Source organism: Pelecanus crispus, chromosome 8 (assembly GCF_030463565.1).
Source record: "Pelecanus crispus isolate bPelCri1 chromosome 8, bPelCri1.pri, whole genome shotgun sequence".
NCBI lineage: Eukaryota > Metazoa > Chordata > Aves > Pelecaniformes > Pelecanidae > Pelecanus > Pelecanus crispus.
This window is the reverse complement of record NC_134650.1, coordinates 4,680,250-4,699,267: the sequence shown is the minus strand read 5'-3', so window position 1 is coordinate 4,699,267 and position 19,018 is coordinate 4,680,250. Positions and strand designations below refer to the sequence as shown.

At 43.5% G+C, this 19,018-nt stretch overlaps 1 protein-coding gene across 1 annotated transcript in view; it reads left to right on the top strand.

Moving 5' to 3' along the window:
- TRPC7 (transient receptor potential cation channel subfamily C member 7) overlaps positions 1–279 on the top strand; it is a 73,712-nt gene extending 73,433 nt beyond the window's left edge. Inside the window, exon 11 of the mRNA XM_075715162.1 lies at positions 137–279. Within this exon, the coding sequence (XP_075571277.1) occupies positions 137–279 (143 nt within the window). The remainder of the gene's footprint in view (positions 1–136) is intronic.
- The last annotated feature ends 18,739 nt before the right edge of the window (positions 280–19,018 follow it).

The window sequence follows — 19,018 nt, the reverse complement described above, 5'->3', positions numbered from 1 at the left end:
AATGCAGGGACATCATACAGAGCTCCACACATATTCATGACCAGGGACACTGAAATTAATGCTTTCTCAGGTCTTAAAACCATAGAGATTAATTATTTGTTCAATATTGCTAACAAGAATATTTTCCTCCTTTTAGGAGAGCTTAAAGAGATTAAACAAGATATTTCTAGTCTCCGCTATGAACTCTTAGAGGAAAAGTCACAAGCTACTGGCGAGCTGGCAAGACTAATACAGCAGCTGAGCGACAAATTTGGGAAGAACTTAAATAAGGACATTTGATGCTGAACACAGAGGGAGGCAACTGGTTTTCTAAACATTATTCAGTCTCAACCAGCATCTTAGGAGGGCAAAAACCATGCAAAAGGTGGGTACCACACACTCAGCTTTTGCTAACTAGGAAGTACTGGTAGGAGCACTTTGCATTACTCCTGTGCTTAATGAGTTACCAGTTAAATCTTTTATGATACAAAAGTGACTTACTGGTAAAAATATATGCCCTTTGACATCAGAAATAGATGCGCCATAGGGAAGGCACCTCTAGTTAAAGGCAAAAAAGCCAGATCTTCACCCATCTGGCTCTAGTGAAGACAATGCAACTGTGCTCATTTATACCAACTGAGACTGTACTGATCAGAATTGGGTGAAGTCTGAAGAAAAAATGTGCCAAGCATATTCCTTGCAAAGTTTTAAAAATTCCTGTCCTTGGGTGTGTACTCTCCTTTTATGTTTACACGGGCATCCATGAAGATAACTTTGAACAGCACTGTGGTTAATGAGTTAATAAACAAATGAGAAATCATCTGCTGAAATGACCAAGGCAAAGTATGGCAGGTAGAGGTCATCTACCTTTTAGACTGGATGACAGCATTGGAAAAAATGGACCAAGCTTGTTGGGTAAAGCGTCCTTTCACCCCTCTGCTAGAACCTGATAAAGGGATTCCCAGCCAAAAACTCCTCTCCGCCTTTTCCAGCTATATTAGCTAGTCCACTAATGGATGTGGTCTCTTTGTACATGCCTAGCCTCTCTTTTACCCTTAGATGATTCCAGCTTCAACAACAGTGTACTGAAATATTCATAATGATGTGAAACGCACTTCCCAGGAATACCCAGAAATAATATATATTGTGCTAATGTGTTCAGTTCAAGGAACAACATTAATCCAGTGACAGCGATGCAACTCAGCTCAGCTTTCAGATTCCAGAGGTCCAACAGCAAGCCATAGGGTGACATAAATCGTGAAGAACATAGCCCAGTAGTTTCAAACCTTTAAATCAATATGAAAAGGCTTCAATTCCACTGAGAGCATTCTGACCAAAAAAAGGAAAAATCATTGTAGAAATTATTGTTTTATGTGTTTGGCTCTTACAGAGGATGAGGAAGGGATTAAAACTGTTTTAAAGGCTACAAGTACTTGGATTGCACTTTTACGACTGGAAAGTGATGAGTCTGCGCAACACAACCGCAAACTTGGATTGCTTGGGTTTTTGCGTTTAGCTACATGATTTCAGCTACTTAAAGCACACCTTACTACTTGGGAACCACTGAACTGTGCTGTTTGTTTACAAGAGACAACTATAAGATGAACATTACGTTTAGGTATCAGCTAAGAAAAACAAGCAGAACCAGAAGGTGACCTGTGATCAGTTCTTAAGTGCCAGATGAGAACACAGATAGCCTAATAGAGTAACAGTTATATTTGTACAAAAAAAAAAGTGTACTGTACGTAGATCTGTTTAGAGAAAAAGCAAAATACTGTATTTTTACCTTTAATAAGATTATCTTGTATACTGTAATATTTTTACCTAAAAATGGGGAAAAAAAATAAAATTACCTCATAATATTTTGTTGTACATTCAGTGAAATATTTGCCTGATCTTTTGACTATCCAATACATGCCTTTTTTTTTTTTTTTTTTTGCTTTTCTGCAGTGTGAACAATAAAATCATTATATGAAACAATTTTGCCATAGGAATTCTGAAGCCCAAGAGAGTCAAAAGGCAAAACTTGAACTACAATACATTTAAAAGGAATAAAACTAAGAAACTAAAGGTTCTGTGACCAACTATATTCTGCAAAAATGACTCCTCATTTGTGGTGCTTAATTTGCAATTACTGTATCCATATTAACGTGTTTGTAAAATTACCTTCTAAGAACAGAAATTCATCTCAGCTGGCTTCAGACAAGCATAGTGCTCGTATTGAGTGTGCAATCAAAAGTTAAATGGGTAACACTGAATTTTATAGGCTTTAGCTGGTAAGACAACTGAAATGGCATTTGCTCCTGGATTAGCCCATCTGGATAAGCAATACTTTACAGTGCTCCAGCACAGGGTAGCGTTTCCCGTAGCTGTGTTTGCAAATATGGGAAATCTGCTGCTTTTGCAAGCTAGCTCTTGCAACGTAGTGTCGTGATGAAACACTTAAATGTCAACCTTTAGCAGAGAGTGTCAAAATGCCAGTGTAAGACAGACACTGCAAGTAATAATATTTGCATGAATAACTCATTGTTTTGGGCTGTCTTCTGCTAATTAAAACAGAAAATGTTGCTGATTTCAAATATTCGGTTTTCCCCATAAGAAGGAATATTTTTCATGGCGATACTGCTTTTTTCCCACACCCCTTTCCAGCCACTGAGTAAAACTTTTTTCAGTTTTGGAAAACCAGCTCTGTTGCCACAGCACTGTCTTAAAAACTTGTTTCACTACAGTTCTGCACCTGGCTCCTAATCAAAGCATTGCTTTACGCTTCCCATTCAGTGTTTTAGCATCCCGTAGGAATTTAAGCAGAACTATTCTAGGTAGAACATATAATAAAGACTACAATTTCCATTTCTTATGGTATTGCTTATTAAGTCTCACGAGAAAGTTAAGTGGAAACTCTATGATACACTTTCATTTTGTATGTTTAGATGCAACTCAACAACAAGCCTGTCCTAAAGTCCAGCAACACCAACAGAAATGTTCTCCTACTGCTGAATATTGCAGTCACCACGTGTTCTGGTCAGCACAAGTAACACCCTGCTGTGAATAGCTTGTTGAATTATGTGGGCCCAAGCAGAGGTATAGCCGTGCCCCGTCAGCTACTGCCGCTGCTCTTATGGCATCTGTATAAGTGATGCAGTGCAGTCCTGCCACAGCTAGTTAGCATGCTGCCCTGCATTCAGGTATTTGCTATGAAAGAGCATAATATTTTCTAGGTCTGCAAAATGGGACTAAAAGGTGTATTAAAAAAATACTGTTAAAAATATCTGCTTCCTTCCCTTTTGCATTTACATTCCAGGAACTATCAAAGCACTAAGATTTCTTATATAAATATTCATGACAAGCAAAATCGCATTTCATCAGAGCGCTTTTCTCATCTGGTCCCAGAAACACACACAAGGAAGCAGCACACTACGTATTAATGTGCTATCAACAGAAAGGGTGTTAGATTCATGGTTTATTCTCCAAGCTCTGTTTATAGGAAATTAAAATTAAGAAGCCTTACTAAAAGAGCCCTGAGAGGACTGAGTTTGAAGAGGAAAAATCAAAGTAGGTGGGTCCCGGATCAGATTAGACCTGCGATGCGCAAGTCCCCTGTCCCACCTCCCATCCCCAGTGAGACCCCCATGGCCGGCCAGCGTCCCATCAACCCATCTGCTGGGTTAGATTTGATCCAGTCTGTAACAGCTCTTAATTCTGGCTTTGAAATATAGGTTTTAATATTCCTTGGACAAATCTGTACTGCGAAGGAATGGAACATTGCCCAAACTCTTTGTAGATAGAGAATTATGACTTTTTATGGGAAATAAGTTAGAGAAAGATGATACTAACCTGAAGTCATCCACACAAGGGTGAATATTCTCCAAGACATCCGTTCTAATTCTGCAAATCCCGCAGGCCAATCAAACTAGAACTTAAATAGACACCCTGAGGAAGATCAGAACAAAGCCATTAACTAGCCAATATTGATTTGCTGACTGCCCAAGTCTTCAGACAATTGTTTCACCCCTTGCAAACACCAAACCAGGTGGCTGCTGCTAACAGAAAGGCAGCAAACAGCAGAAACCATTAACATGCCTTTAAATAGCTGAACTGCAAGGTTTTAAACCAGGAACCCCTGCTGACCAGAGGTGCAAATCCTGAAACAAAGGAGCTGCCCGAGGGCACCTGGCATCCTGCCGCTGCTTTCAGCAGCATGGGATGGGCTTTGAAGCCCACAGGGTGGAGGTGATGTTTCATACATAGCTTTGCCCTCACAGCTGGACTTATTCTGCCCCTAAATTCACAGAGGATGACTGCCATCCCCAGTTCCCACAAAACACGGTTTAGAAGTAAATAAGAAGCAGAACAGTGTCATGAATAATGGCTTAGAAAGCTGCCTGCATCCTGACCAGAGCTCACAGCACATTAAATTGTCAGAGCTAGGCTTTATTTTTAATTAATCTACATGAGAAAAGCATTTCCAGCAGGCCAAAAGAAATTGCCCTAATTAAAAGATGTAAGAGATTAAGGATCACTCAGCAAGGACAAGCCAGGACACAGTCCATCACCAAAAACACAGGAGACTCCAACAGCGAGCAGCGTGGACAGGGTTTCAAATGCATCACCAGCTGACAGTGGATCTGCCTGCACCAGGGGCCAGGTCTGGGCTGCAGCCCTGGGCTGCAGGTGGGGAGGGAGGAGGCAGCACCCATCCTGCATCTTGGGCAGCACCCTGCTGCAGAGCACCTCTGCTGCCTCTCATGCCCCAAGCAGGAACCTGGCAAACAGGTTTTCCCTTCTTAATTTTGTCTGCATTTGCCTCCCTCGGTAACCAACAGGCAGGGAAAGGAAAGCCGTGTCTTCATAGCCAAGGCTACCAGGACTGTCCTGCAAGAGAGCTTTCAGATGGGGAAGATAGATGTTTCCTCTATCCAGACATCACAAATAGAATCATAGAATCGTTTAGGTTGGAAAAGACCTTTAAGATCATCCAGTCCAACCATTAACCTACACTACCAAGTCTACTCTAAACCAATCAAGGGTAGACTAGACTAAACCATGTCCCAAAGTGCCACCTCTGCCCGTTTTTTGAATGCCCCCAGGGATGGTGACTCCACCACCTCTCTGGGCAGCCTGTTCCAATTCTTGACCACCCTTTCCATGAAGAAATCTTTCCTAATATCCAACCTAAACCTCCCCTGGCACAGCTTGAGCCCATTTCCTCTCGTCCTATTGCTAACTACATGGGAGAAGAGACCAACACCCACCTCACTACACCCTCCTTTCAGGTAGTTGTAGAGAGCGATAAGGTCTCCCCTCAGCCTCCTCTTCTCCAGGCTGAACAACCCCAGTTCCCTCAGCTGCTCCTCATAAGGCCTGTGCTCCAGACTCTTCACCAGCTTAATATACTTTCCTTGTGACCCAGCCTGACCCCAAAAGCAGCTCTGCCCTTGCTTTGCCCACAAATCTCTCACCACTGCAGAGTTGGATGCTATGGGCAGCAGGTCCCATTGCTCCCTTCTTCACCCACTTGGTTCGTGCCCATCATTTTGCCTTGCCAGTGACTGGGCTGTAAACCCTGCAGGACACCAGCCTGCACAAACTATGGCCTTAAAGAGCTCACGTTTTTACTAAAAAAGGATAGAGAGGGCACAGGAGAAATAACCCTAGCTTCCAGTGAGGGAAGGGAAGTGCAGAGAAATTCAAGGATTTGCCTTAATAAGCTGGAAGTTAGGAGCCAAAAATGGATCTGTGACTCTCTGAATCTTATTTGGGGCTATATATACCCATTGGCTTCACCCTCTCCTGGTCCCCGCCCTGCATCTTTGTAGGGCACGTCCTTTGTAGGGCCCATCCCTAGGATGTGAGGGATAAGATCTGCCAATGCCCAGTGCAAGCAGCACAAGAGCAACAATAGGAAAAATGAATCATTGCCCCGGTTATCATAGATCATTTTGGGAAGCGATTCCCTCAAACTCTGAGAGGTTTTAATGGCTCCATATCAATAATGAGATAAGTCTTTGCTATAGTTGAATTTAAATAAAGCCAAATAGGAAGAGATATAATAACCAAAGGGGCAAAATAATTAAACTGATTCTAGAATTTGTAATGCCTTTAATAGCAAGAAAAAGTGCACTCGCTTAAGGTCATTTGAGACAGATATTTAACACAAACCTGCAGTGTGATAAAGGGGATTTGGAAGGGCTTAAAAGGTTAATGAATAGCTAACGAGCTTGTTAATATATAACTAATGTTTACTATAATACAGACTAATACTTAATTCCCTTACTAATGATTAATTATTCTACTGCAAGGGTTTAATTAGGGCTTACACAGCAGGAGTGCAGGGGGATCTGGTGCTGAGATGAATTTCTGTGCCACAGTCACTGGAGCCCTCAGCACAAGAAGAACATGGACCTGTTGGAGCAGGTCCAGAGGAGGCCACAAAAGTGACCCGAGGGCTGGAGCCCCTCTCCTACGAGCCCAGGCTGAGGGAGCTGAGGGTGTTCAGCCTGGAGAAAAGAAGGCTGCGGGGAGACCTTAGTGCGGCCTTCCAGTGCTTAAAGGGGGCTTATAAGAAAGATGGGGACAAACATTTTAGCAGGGCCTGTTGTGATAGAACAAGGAGTAATGGTTTTAAACTAAAAGAGGGTAGATTTAGACTGGATATAAGGAAGAAATTTTTTATAATGAGGGTGATGTACCACTGGAACAGGTTACCTAGAGAGGTGGTAGATGCCCTATCTCTGGAAACATTCAAGGTCAGGTTGGAGGGGGCTTTGAGCAACCTGATCTGATTCAAGATGTCCCTGCTCATTGCAGGGGGGTTGGGCTGGATGACCTTTAGAGGTCCCTTCCCACTCAAACTATTCTATGATTCTATGACTCCAGGCTCCTCTCCTGCAGCTACCCCTGTGGTGGGCGCAGCTTTAGGTGTCACACCATACCTGTGTGTCGAGGATGGCTGAGGTCTTCCTTAGGATGAAGGTCATTCTCTTGTACATCCATTTGGATGGTGGCACACAGATTCCATAGCAAGTTGCTTTTGAAAGCAAGCAAACAAATCCTGAAAGGAAACCTTTCCCTGTACCCCAGTGGCTGACAGCATCATGCACTGTAGCCGTGCTCTCAGAACAGGTCTCCCACTCTCATTTTACTGGTATCCAGCATCACTTCTGATTGCAAAGATTGTGGAACAGGGGTTGTGACAAATCGTTCCAAGGTTTTTATTTGAAGAGGAAAGCTTCCATCAAATTAAAAAGCTGATTTTATGCAAAAGTGTTTTCTGCACAATAACATGCTTCGGGCCAAATCTGCGTGATGATTCCCAAACACAAACAAGAAAAGTGAATTTATCCTATAAAGAAGATCATTGGGCACATTTAGAAACAGCACTGACTGATTTTTATCAGTCATTCCTGCAGCCAGCCAGGACAGACAGACTGTGCTTCAGCAAGCTACTCAGAAGACCACATTCAGCTTCCCAGCTCTGCGTTTGCAGCCAGCCAGGTGAGCTCACAGCTTAGTGACTTTTATTTTGGTCTTTCTTCCCCCAAAGTCCACAGTGACACCATATCCATGTCACAGCTCTCAGGGCCATCAAACTTGAAGCCTGTAGAAGTAACACTTAGGCAAGCCTCTAGCTAAAGAGAGGCCACCAAGTTCATTTGAGGGGCAGTCACTAAGCACATCTAAGAGCAGTTACTCCAGCTCATGGCTTTCTGGCAGTATCTGATCTCTACAAACCAGTGTTACTGAGATTAAAGTACGATAGTGAGTGAAGAGAGATACCTCATCAGAAGCAATATTCACTGCAGAGTAAGAAGACACAACTTGAGGGAGACTTTCGTGTTTATTAAATGGTCTTAACCATGTGTTGTGTACCTAATAACACCTGACTCACTCCCTGCTACCATCTAGCCCTTACACCAGGACACATTTCTCATGATGTTCCACAGTCACCATTTCTGCTGCAATAAGTATCATCATGAGAAATCTGGTGCAGGTGCGTGACAGCAGAGGTAGCCCATCACAGGCACATGAGCTGCAGAGAGGAATGGGGTCCTGGAGAAAACCAGCTACCACTTCCCTAAGGGGAGGGTGGAGGAGATGGTGTTACAGACCTGAACCACAAACCTGCAGCAGGTTTTGCTTTCAGAGCAGAACAGGGTGGGAACAGGCATCTGCAGGCAGGAAAGCCAAGAGAATGAAGGCAGATTTGCACCCACGGCAGCCGAGCTGTAGCATGGAGACTGAGGTGAGCATCACCTGGCTGTGCCTGAACATCATTTTGCATAAATTATAACCCATGCACTCTAGTGGTTTGGGTTTTTTTTTTAAAACCTTTAGGGAAAGATTTCTGGAGTTCATGTTCTGCAGCCTTCCTTGGTGATGATGATGAGGGAAAGGTGCAACTAAAAGTATAATGAAATGAGAGGAAAAAGTGTTACAGATGGGTGTCAGCAGGCATAAGTTAAAATAATAGTCCTTCCTCGACTGGAGTTACAGCCACACAGCATGACCTCCAGTCTCTGAACACCTTTCCCTCAAGCTGTGCAGACACACCAGCTAGCTCAGCGCTACCTCAGGGATTTAAACATGGCATAGACATACCTATGGAGTCTGCTAAAAACCAGCCCTGAACCTAAATGCTGGGTACAGCCCAGAGAAAGCATCGTAAGGTAAAAGGAATAATTGTGCCTGGTAATGTCAATTGATGCCACAGCCTGCAATAGCCCCACAACACCCAAGTAGCCTGGTCTGAGAGGAGAGGAACTATTTTCCATTGTTTCAGAAGGCTTTTTCCTGGCTTTTATCTGTAAAAGTTCAAACCTCTTGTCCCTGCAGAAAGCTGCAAGGTCTTTCCCTATATATTCTTCGTGCTATGGAGTAAAGGCCGTGGGTATCTCATGGGGATTTCAGTAGGCACGTCCATTCCCAAGAGGAAAACACAAACCGAAGGACTCCCAAACTCAAACACAAACTCGTGTGGGTGACGGAGGAGGACCGGTGCCCGTCGCTACTGGTTGCAGTTGGAACCGGCAGGCTGTGCTCATGAACAAGTAATCTGCCGCTCTGCCTCTGCGATGCTCTAAAGCAGAACCAAAGCTACAGCAGGAAAAAAAAAAAAAAAAAAAAAAGAAAAATCCTCTTTCTGCAGGGTTTTTCTTCAGCTCATTATAGCAACCTGCCTACATGCTTTCACAACACATAAAGCCACAAGAATCTGGCTCTTATTAAATTGTATTATTAAACAAAAGAAATGTTGAACTGCTGCTTTCTTGTTAGAAAGAAAGACAATATTTCTTCAGCTGACTTTGATGCACTCAGGTTTTTGTTTTTGTACTGTCTTTTTTTTTTTTTTTTTGGTAAATATCTACCTTGCTCCCAGGGGACTGCATCTTCCAGTATCACACTCATTCACACCTGCACAAAATAAAAGATAAAAAGCTCCATAAGCAAAATTTTCCCTTCAGCTGAATTTTGTGTTTAGGACCTACTGTGGTCAAATCACCACCTGCTGCTTCCCCAAAGTGGAGATTCAGCTATTTATACTTATTTAAAGAATATGAAGATTAGGTTCTCCTCCAATCCTTACCTACCTAAGTCCAAACCAAACTGCTTTAAACTTGAAAACAAAATCATGTTTCTGCTCTCATCTCACCTAATAAGAAAGGTTTTCTTCATCCGTCCTTCAAATTTTAGTAGTATTACTAACAAAATGTGGAAAATTCCTAGATCTGAGGTACCAAGACCTCAGATAGCAGAGTGAGTGACAGCTCTTTTCAAATTCTAATAAGGAATCCCTCTGGCATGCATCCTTCTTGGAGCTGGAATTCAGCCTCCAGCCTTTACTCTTCCTAGGCACAGTCTGTCCTTCATGAAAGATAGCACTTCAGTCGCAACCTAAACTTCCAGAAGTACAGTGGTTTATTTCTTGCTATTCTTCTTGCAGCGATGAGTCAGAAATCTTTGCATTATGACAGCTTAAAACAACAAACCTGATGGTCTCAGATGCAGTTAAGAGACAGGCGAAAGCTCAAGAGTCAAGTGCACCTGTCCTGTGCCAAAGCCAGCGTAACCTCATTCCTGACATTTAGGTCTCCAGTGATACCAAGATGCACTGTCAGTAATAAGGGACTCCTCTGAGGGCTGGGTGAAAGACAGGAGTGATACAGAATTCTTGGGATGACACATCCACCACACTCTTCAACTTCGACTGGGGTTTCACAGTAAAAAAGCTGAGTTGCCCCAGATGAGGCAGTTCAACTGTTTCCTGGAAAAAAAGCATAAAGCAAAGACACGTAAAAAGCATGCCGTAACCGAATTAGCGGATGTCAGAAAAATCAAACCTAGTCTAGCAACAGCTCTGTGCGCCAGTCCCAGAGCTTCACGCACGCCCCACAGCCCTTCTGCTCTCCAGCACTAGAATTGCAGGGACCTGGAGCCGCTCCCACGCCAGGGGCACAACCCTGGATCAGAGACGTGCACGGCATAAACCACAGCCTGCAGCTTGTTCAGGCAGAGGGCTGCGCCTCAGAAACGTGTTGTCATCCTCTAAGCCAACCAATTCCAGCAACTCACTTTGAAAATACCACCCACATCCTATAAAAATTCAGATTTGTGATGCAGCCCACAGAGATTAATGAGCGTTTGAATTTATTCCTCAAGAGCTTCTAATAGTTTTATTTTTCTGCTATACCACTATAATCTTCCTATACGTGAAGGTCGCTCACATACTTCCAGCTAGGGAAAGGGCTTGATTTCACAGATGAAATGAAATGAAATGAAAATTGCATTCAGGAAAAGAAATAAATAAAGCAATTATTATTACTCAGGCTGTACATTAGCACAAAGTTTAGTTATGTAAATTGGCGTTTAGTGGACAAACTGAATTTCGGGTGCTATTTTCCTCAGTTGAAGCTTCTGCGATGTGCAGGTGGGCCCCATGCAAGGCACACGCAGTGTTGCAGCAGCCTCCACAACGCTGTGCACTATGGGGGGGGGGGGGGGGGTGTTCCCTGCAAAAAGTTTTTTTTCTCAAGGTTTGAGGAGTGAGATCAAGAAACATAAAGCACTGGCGGTAGCCAACAAGACCCTTCCAGCACGCCACAGCTGGGCAGACCTTGTGACGATGCCTCGCCACTCAGGCAGTAAATGCTGCTGAAAGCCATCCCACTGAGTGTGCCCATTAAAAGCCATCAAGCACACCTCTCCGCGCTTACCAGGCACTTCAGTACGTGTACTAAACAAGCGTGGTAGTTTGGGCAGAGCTGGCTGGAAAACATCTCGGTGAATTTATATTTGACTCTATTGCACTATGGACATAGGCAGCCCTAGCAGAGCACCTGGGGTTTGCTTTCCTCTGACAGTGTTGCTTTTCAGATTTCGTTTCTTCCAAGTTTGAATTGGACACCCTGGGGGAAAGGAAGGGAAAGAACCCCAGTATTGCCTGAAAAATCAAATACCCTTGTTGTCACAGACTATAAGAAACCCTCTCTGACCTCTCCATCTCCTCTCAGAAAGAAAAACGAGAAGATTTATCTTCACTTAGCACTGAGTATCTCCTGTTACATATTTTTGAGTGATTCCAGTACCTATAAACCATAGGAGAGAAAAGACTTTCTTCCTCTTTACGCATTACATGTTAGACACCCTTAAATAGCTCTCAGGACTGTCCCATAGACCAGGACCGGAACGACAGTGCAAACCACCGCTGTCTGACACTTGTGATATTCCTGCTTCTGTGTGTGCATCTGTTTGAGTTGCATTTGCGCATAATTCAGCACAATTGTACACATTTCTCAGTTAATGTCCTCAAAATAAGCATTACTCAGCTTGATGACTAGGTCTTCGCTTACAGCCATCTGGATGGCTTATTTTAGAAAGTGGTTTGGAAGAACAGTGCTTTATCCATAATTATTATGAGGGCTCCATGAGAACGTGAGGGCTGCAGGGGTCCAGCTCCTGGACATGCCTTGCCTTTCTCTCACTAGCCACCAACTTCACGTTTCCCTTAGCAGTTTCCACATTTTTTGAAGGAGGAAGAGAATGTTTATCATTAGCCAGAACGTGCTATCATCAAACGCTGAACAGCAACACCATAAAGGCTACCTGGCTCCAGAGATGATGCACCATAAACCCACCAAGAGTCACCACTTACACACCACCAGCACTGTCAACCTGTGCTGGGCTGCAGCCAGATAACAGAACTACGCTTAACATTAATGCCAATTAATGTTCAAATGACTCACTCAGACCTTTTCTGGAAGTGTTGCCTTTTGGTATACCACTTGCTGCAGCTGGAGCCATGCTTGGCAACAGCAGGAGGAGAAAGGGCATGGTGTTCGTTAGCATTGGAGACCCTGTGCTGGCAGCTCACGACCTGAAATTGAAAATGTTGCCACTGATGGGTACAACTCGGATATTTCAGCAAAAGCTGGGCCTGATCCGGCTGACCTCAAAGCCTGTTAGGTGGAGCACTGAGAAGGGTTGTGCTGGTCTTGTGTGGCTGCCTTACTTTGTTCAGGAAAGGTGATCAGATAGGGGACAGGTCAGGATGCCACCCACACAGGTCTGAGAGGCTGCAGACCTCCCGCAATGCAAAAATAGAGGCACTGCAAAATTAGGAAGGGTTCTTATCTCAGCCAAGCCTCACAGTACCTAAATGATTGACTGTACATTTGCTGCTTTACTTATCGTGTCCCTTTTTCCTACACTTGCAAGGAACATGAGCTAGCGGCTCTGCCACAGATTTCATACACCATCCTAGATCCAATGGTTTCTTCCAATTTGCCTCCAAAACACAGATTACCATGCTATTTTCAAGATAAATATGTTGTCCCTTGTGTGAAGAGGTCCCAATCAACCCCTGGAAAGGCAGGAACATGCCCAGCAGCCATGGCAGAATGAGCTGAAATGATCACAAAAGGTCACTGAAAGAGTTTTAATTATAAACATGGTTCTGGGCACTGTGAATAAGCAGCCATCTTGCGAACCACAGGGCATTTACATGCCCCGGAGGGTATTGCTGGACCCTCCTGCGATGGCTTTCTCCTTGGAAGAGTCCATCGTGACTGTGGAGCATTTCCCATCTCTGAACCACTGAAGGCTTCAGGGACCGGCTTTGCTTTCCCATGCCGGCTCCTGCCGTGTGGGGCAAAAGCTCGGTGCTGCTCGTTTCCCCCAAGCCAACACATCCGTGATTACTGCACAACGGGACGAAGCGAGGGTGTTTTGATCACGTATTCATTATATCTCCCCTGCTTTGAAGAGAACTCTGCAGAGTGACAGCATCTGGTTTAATCCCCAGGTGGTGCAAATAAATAGGGGAACTGGTAGTTTAATACAATGCTGTCTGTGGTCTCATATTCCTTTAATAGCTAATAATAGAATGAAACTACAAAATATAGCAATGATCCCACAGCTGCAAACTACCCATTAAACAAACACAAGATGTGTAAAGGATGGCTGTTAGCACCCTCAAAGCCAGTGAATCATCTAATGCCCTCCCATCTGCACAAAGGATTACAGATTTCATTTATTTCTCTAATACCTGTCAGAGCAGAAAAAAAAGTGAATTTTAAAAGGGTAACGAAAATAATCACTGGCAGGACCAGGGTGGAACCTCTTAAATTGTCAGATTTCACAGCAGAGACTGCACAACACTTCTGCAGGTCTTTTATAATCCTGCCATGTCAGAAAGTTATAGGACTGCTTGCAATTTGATCCATAAAGGAATTGCTAGTTGGGGAAAATAAGCAGGGCCACCCATTATATTTCACAAAGAGCAAAACAAAACAAAAAAATAACAAGATAGAGGATAGATTTGGCTTGCTGCAACAGGCAGCTTCAACTACATTGCAAGCACCAGGAAGACACATCAGTTTCTTTACCACTGTGGATTTTTAATAAAAGAAACAGAAGCAAATAAGCAGGGCTGGTACCATAAGCCTGCAAAGGCATCCATAATCTCAACCAAGACAATTTTGCCTATAGTGCTCACTGTGTGGTCTCCAGGGATGTATCTTAGCTGGCATTAATTGGCATGGAAAATCAATGCAGCCAAGTGTATAAGCCGAGGTTGTTGCCTAGGTCTTTCTTTCCCCTTCCCTTTGCTTACACAGAGGTGTTGTATAGTGACAAATTGCTTCTTGGGATGATATGTGCTAACTCCACAGTCCCTCCAGTAAACTAATTTTTCTTTAATTGCCTCTGGTGCAGAGGCTTATGAAGGCAGTTGTGATTCCTGGATCTCCGCCTTTGGCTACACCTGTGATTAATACCATTCCCTCAGTCTTGCAGACTTAGGATGTTAAGAATACGGTGGGAGAAAACTTAAATTTGTCAGGCCCCAGGATTCTAAAGTATTTTCAGTGCCACATCTTCCCTGTGTGTCATTAGATTATCCTCATTGATAGATTATTTTATTGAGATTTTGGATATTTCAGATAACGATCCTCTAGGGGTCCCTTGTATCCATTTTTTGTTAAACATGGAGAAACACACTCATGCTTTTTTACTGCTTTTTCCCTTGACTCTCCATCCCTTTTTGTCTGCACCCTCCTGCTTATTCTTCTATTATTTAAACCTGAGAAATTTACTGTTCTTTTCTATTTCTACTCACTTTTCCCACTTATTTTCTTTCCGGTGTTTGCATTTCTCTGGTGCCGGGTGAGCATCCCAGAGAGAGCAGGATGGAAGTCATGCAGTCCCAGCAGAGTCGTCCCCCTCTTGCAGGACCTGCAGGATCGAGTACCATTCCTTGCTCTTTATTGGACATCTGACATCTATTAAAGGCTGAAATAACAAATGTGATCCTCAAACCTGCAGGTGTGTAACACACACATCCAGAAAACAGCTGGAGGAGTGAGGCTGGTAGGAGACGTGGGCAGAGGAATGCCAAGCCAGCAGGTCCCAGTGCGGCTCAGCCAGGGGCCAGACACCCATCAGCTCGCCCCGTCCCAGCCACGTGCTCTACAGCAGCGAGCATCACGCCTTTCTCTGGAAACCAGAAGAGTGCAATGAGCACAGGGTTAGAATATTCCTTGCAGACATCATTTTGCTGTCTGTGCTCTGCAGGACTTTATGTGCTGCAAACTGACTATTACCACTGTAGGACAAAAGGGGAGAAAGACAGCTTCCAAGAACAAATAGACATTCAGCAGCAGAGATCGGCTAAATCTCCTAGAAGGCACTTTACATGGATCCCAGCAAATCTGCAACATAAATCAGAATTGTGACCATCTTATATATGGTTATGCAGGAGCTAAGCTGACCTCTGTCTTCCCTCCCAGTGGATTCTTCTCCAGTCTAGCGTGAGAGGAATTTGCTTGACAGAAGCAGAAGCAGATAGGAACCTACAGTTCAGATAAACAATATAAACAGGAAACAATGAAATCATTATATGGATTGCACTTACACAGGAACGAGAGCAGTAACGGTGGTGTAGCCAGGATGGTGCAACTCCACAAACGAGAGTTTGTAAGTGTCCTGAGGAAGGGACTTTCTACTCAAAACCTTGTGTTTTCCCAGAATTATCATCTGGTCTAGAGAAAGGCTCTGCCTTTCCCTATGGATTTGGTGTCAGTCGTAGATGACACTTGATGCCGGCTTAAGTGAGTGTTAGTCCTCAACTCTTGCTGCGTGAAGAGGTGTCCTCGTTGGATGCTGCTGCAGGCACAGGGCAGAGGAGGAACACGTCCAGCCTTGGCTCTCTGACACTGCAAAATGAAGGACAAAAGGAATCTGATTTCATGACACTATCCGAAAAGAAAGTGCTCATATCTCTGAGGACTTAAATTATTCTATCAGACATTGCTCCTGGCATGAACTGTTGGCATGGAGACTGATGCAAAATGTAATACAACATAAATAAAATATTAATGACATAGGAGAAACCAGTAGTGATTTAAAGACATACTGAGCTGCCAACCAAACTACAGTTTGGAGTTCATCATGCAAAGAACAGGGAAAACTATGATTAAATCTATAAAGGGCAATGGGGAACAGTCCCATTCTGCCAGAGTCTTCTGGCCATCAAAAACACACAGAAAAGTCTGTTTTGGCAGAGAGATGAAGTGAAGGACTTCCTAAAAATGTTTTTCCTTTTTTTTAAACAGAAATGAAAAGAAGGCTTCTGCTTCACGAGCAGCAAGGCCAGGCCAGGAGGCTGTGGGACATGGCTTAGAAGTCCACCAGATACATCACAGCACACACCAAGGTCAGAAAAATGCTGTCACAGCTCCTGCCTCACGGCCTTTGCAAGAAAACCAATACCCAGAGGCGAAGACACAAGACATTGCTGAGGTGGGGTGCCCAGACCTGGGAAGCATTGCTGGTTTTAATGGCATGGATGTAGACTGAGAAGTTCAGGATCAAGTCCCTACTCCAATAAGAAAATTGTTCTAACAGGTTCATCTGAGTGAGAAACTAAACCCAGATTAACAAAAACAGTGTTACGGTGTTCACTGGAGGGACAAAAAGGCAGTGTGAAAAATGTATCCTGGTCTCCCACAACTTGAGCAATCACTTTTCTCTGTAGAAATTTTGCTTCTAGTGGTGCACTCCCAGCTTGAGAAAATGGCATTTTTCTTCTGCAAAGCTATTTTTTTGAAAAATTCCCAACAATCCCTATTTCTGAATTCTCACATTAAATTATATTTGAAGTCACCCCCTTACAAAGCATGCAAAAATAATGGGCATTTAGTACAACCTAAAGCATGATAGGAAATACTAGGTGAAATCTGATTCTTATATATTGAAATACAAGCTTTTCACAGGCTCAGGTAATTGCAAAGCTGTCAATAAGCTATCAGAAAGGGTCAGCAGCAGGGCAGAAATTATCAGAACAGTTCCTAAGCTGGTGCCAGACCAAATTTATTGAAATAGCTGGCCTCAAGCTGATTTACGTCATTAGACATGGAAGCAGAATTTCATCCTAAACCAGCACATTTCTTTTTATCAGCATCTAAAAGAAGAGGACTCCTCTACTCACATCCCTTTTTTCTTTGCAGGATTTGGTGATCTGCATCCATTGCTCCAGGTCCTGTTACTGGTTCCTCAGTGTGTGTAAACAATATTAAAAAATAAATAAATTTTCTGAAGCCTTATAATTTTCCATTTACATAAACATAAAAATTTCTCTTGCGTGAATTGGAAGAGAAAGACCGAGTGGTTTGGGAATAATGTAAGTCTGTCTGGACTAAATATCTGAGAGAGAGCTGGAGATGAAAGACTCCCAGATACAGTGCAAAGTATTAGTCATAATTTAAAAGCCCTGTCTCCAGGAGATAAAATTGTCCCAAGTAACTACTATAAATGCTGTATTTCTGATACAGAGTTTACAGCACTTCTTATTGAATGCTCCGCGCATCACAGAGCAACATCACAAAGTGCTACTGGAGGAGGACATTATGTTGGGTGACAATAGAAACCGAAGCATAATCACTGGCGATTTGCGTACTGTCATTAACTTGCTATTCAAAATGGACCAGAGACAACTGGGAGATACACATCCTCCAGAGCCACAGGGCACGAAATTCAAGGGCCTTTTTCTGTTTGCAGGTGCAGATAAATCAACAGCGTATTTGTGCATGTGCAAAATTTGTCACAGTGCCTTTTGCACCAACTTGCATAACTGTATCTGAAATATTTTAAGCATAGCCTCATTGTAGAAAGCTTACACAGACAAAGAAATTACTGGGAATATTGCATCGAGACAATATACACGGAACAAAATAAGTTCACGTTTCTATCAGTTATTCAGTGAATGAGAGCTGATGTTTGGGCTAGGCCACAGCTGTATCGGTTTATTACACACTATCTAGAAAGCTGCACGAGGTGCTTATTGACTCATGGGGATGTGGGGAAACACAGGAGAATGGTGTGGAAGTGCTCATTAAAGTGTTTAGCACATGCACCTATTGTGCTTGTTTTCCTTCTATTGTCTCCTGGGCAAGCCAGGAGGCTGGGCCGTTCTCAGAGAGAGGATGTCTGAAGTCAACATCAAAAATATTTTCCTGGGAAGTGGATGCTGCATTTATAAACAAAAGTACTCTCAGCCAGAGGCCAAGTGTCCTCATTGCCTGGTTAACGTCACCTCTGCACCTTCCACCGTCTGTCTAAATTCATCCCGCAGAGGATAAGCTTCCTGCCTTACCTGCTGTGGATGGGCATCTGCAAAGGGCTTTGCTTCGCAATAGTGGCGCTGAATACTTATTCCTCTATACCTTCTCCGCATAATTCCCCTCTGTAGACTCTATATTCTAGGCTGAAACTGTCTTTATTCAGAAACAACTACTCTGCAATTCTTACATCATCGTAGAAGAAAAAGACAAAGAAAGCCAGGATGTCTTATTCAGAACACCTGTCACCGTTAAAAAAAAAAAAAAAAAAAGGAATAAAGAAAACCTGTCCAATGGGAACAAATACCCACTCGTGGTTTCTTTCTGACAGTGCCCATGACCCCTAGCCCGACCATGCTTCTAAAAAAGGGTCCTTATCGCCTGGTGCCCTGCATTCTCCTCTTTTCTACAATGTCCCTATGATCTTCCTTCTCCCTGTGCCCCGTGCCTGTTCACACTCTCCAGAGCAGTTCCCTGCCCTGTAAGCTCCCATCTATCCTAACCACCCACCTATGGCTGGGATCTTGAGACACTAATCCCGCGCAGATCAGTCTTTCTGGTGTTGTTATCATGCTATCATGTTGCATTATGTTTTCATTACTATACCTTCAGATGTTACTTTAGTCCCATTAAGTGCCAGGAAAATCATTTGTGAAGGCACTTGCAATTAGGTAAATAATTATAAACACGTTTATAATAATTCACCTAGGATGCAGAGCATTAGGCTGCTCGGGAGAAGCTCATTTCCAGGCAGGTAGGTTTCAACGATAGCGCCTTCTCACTGCAGAAGGTGAGGGTCATTCAAGATGAATACCTGGGAGGAATGATCCCAGCTGTACTTCCAGCCTGACCCATTTTCTTCCAACCTCATTGACCATTGAAGACAGCCAGCACAGAGAGCGGCCCCTCCACTGCTGACCCTGGGGACT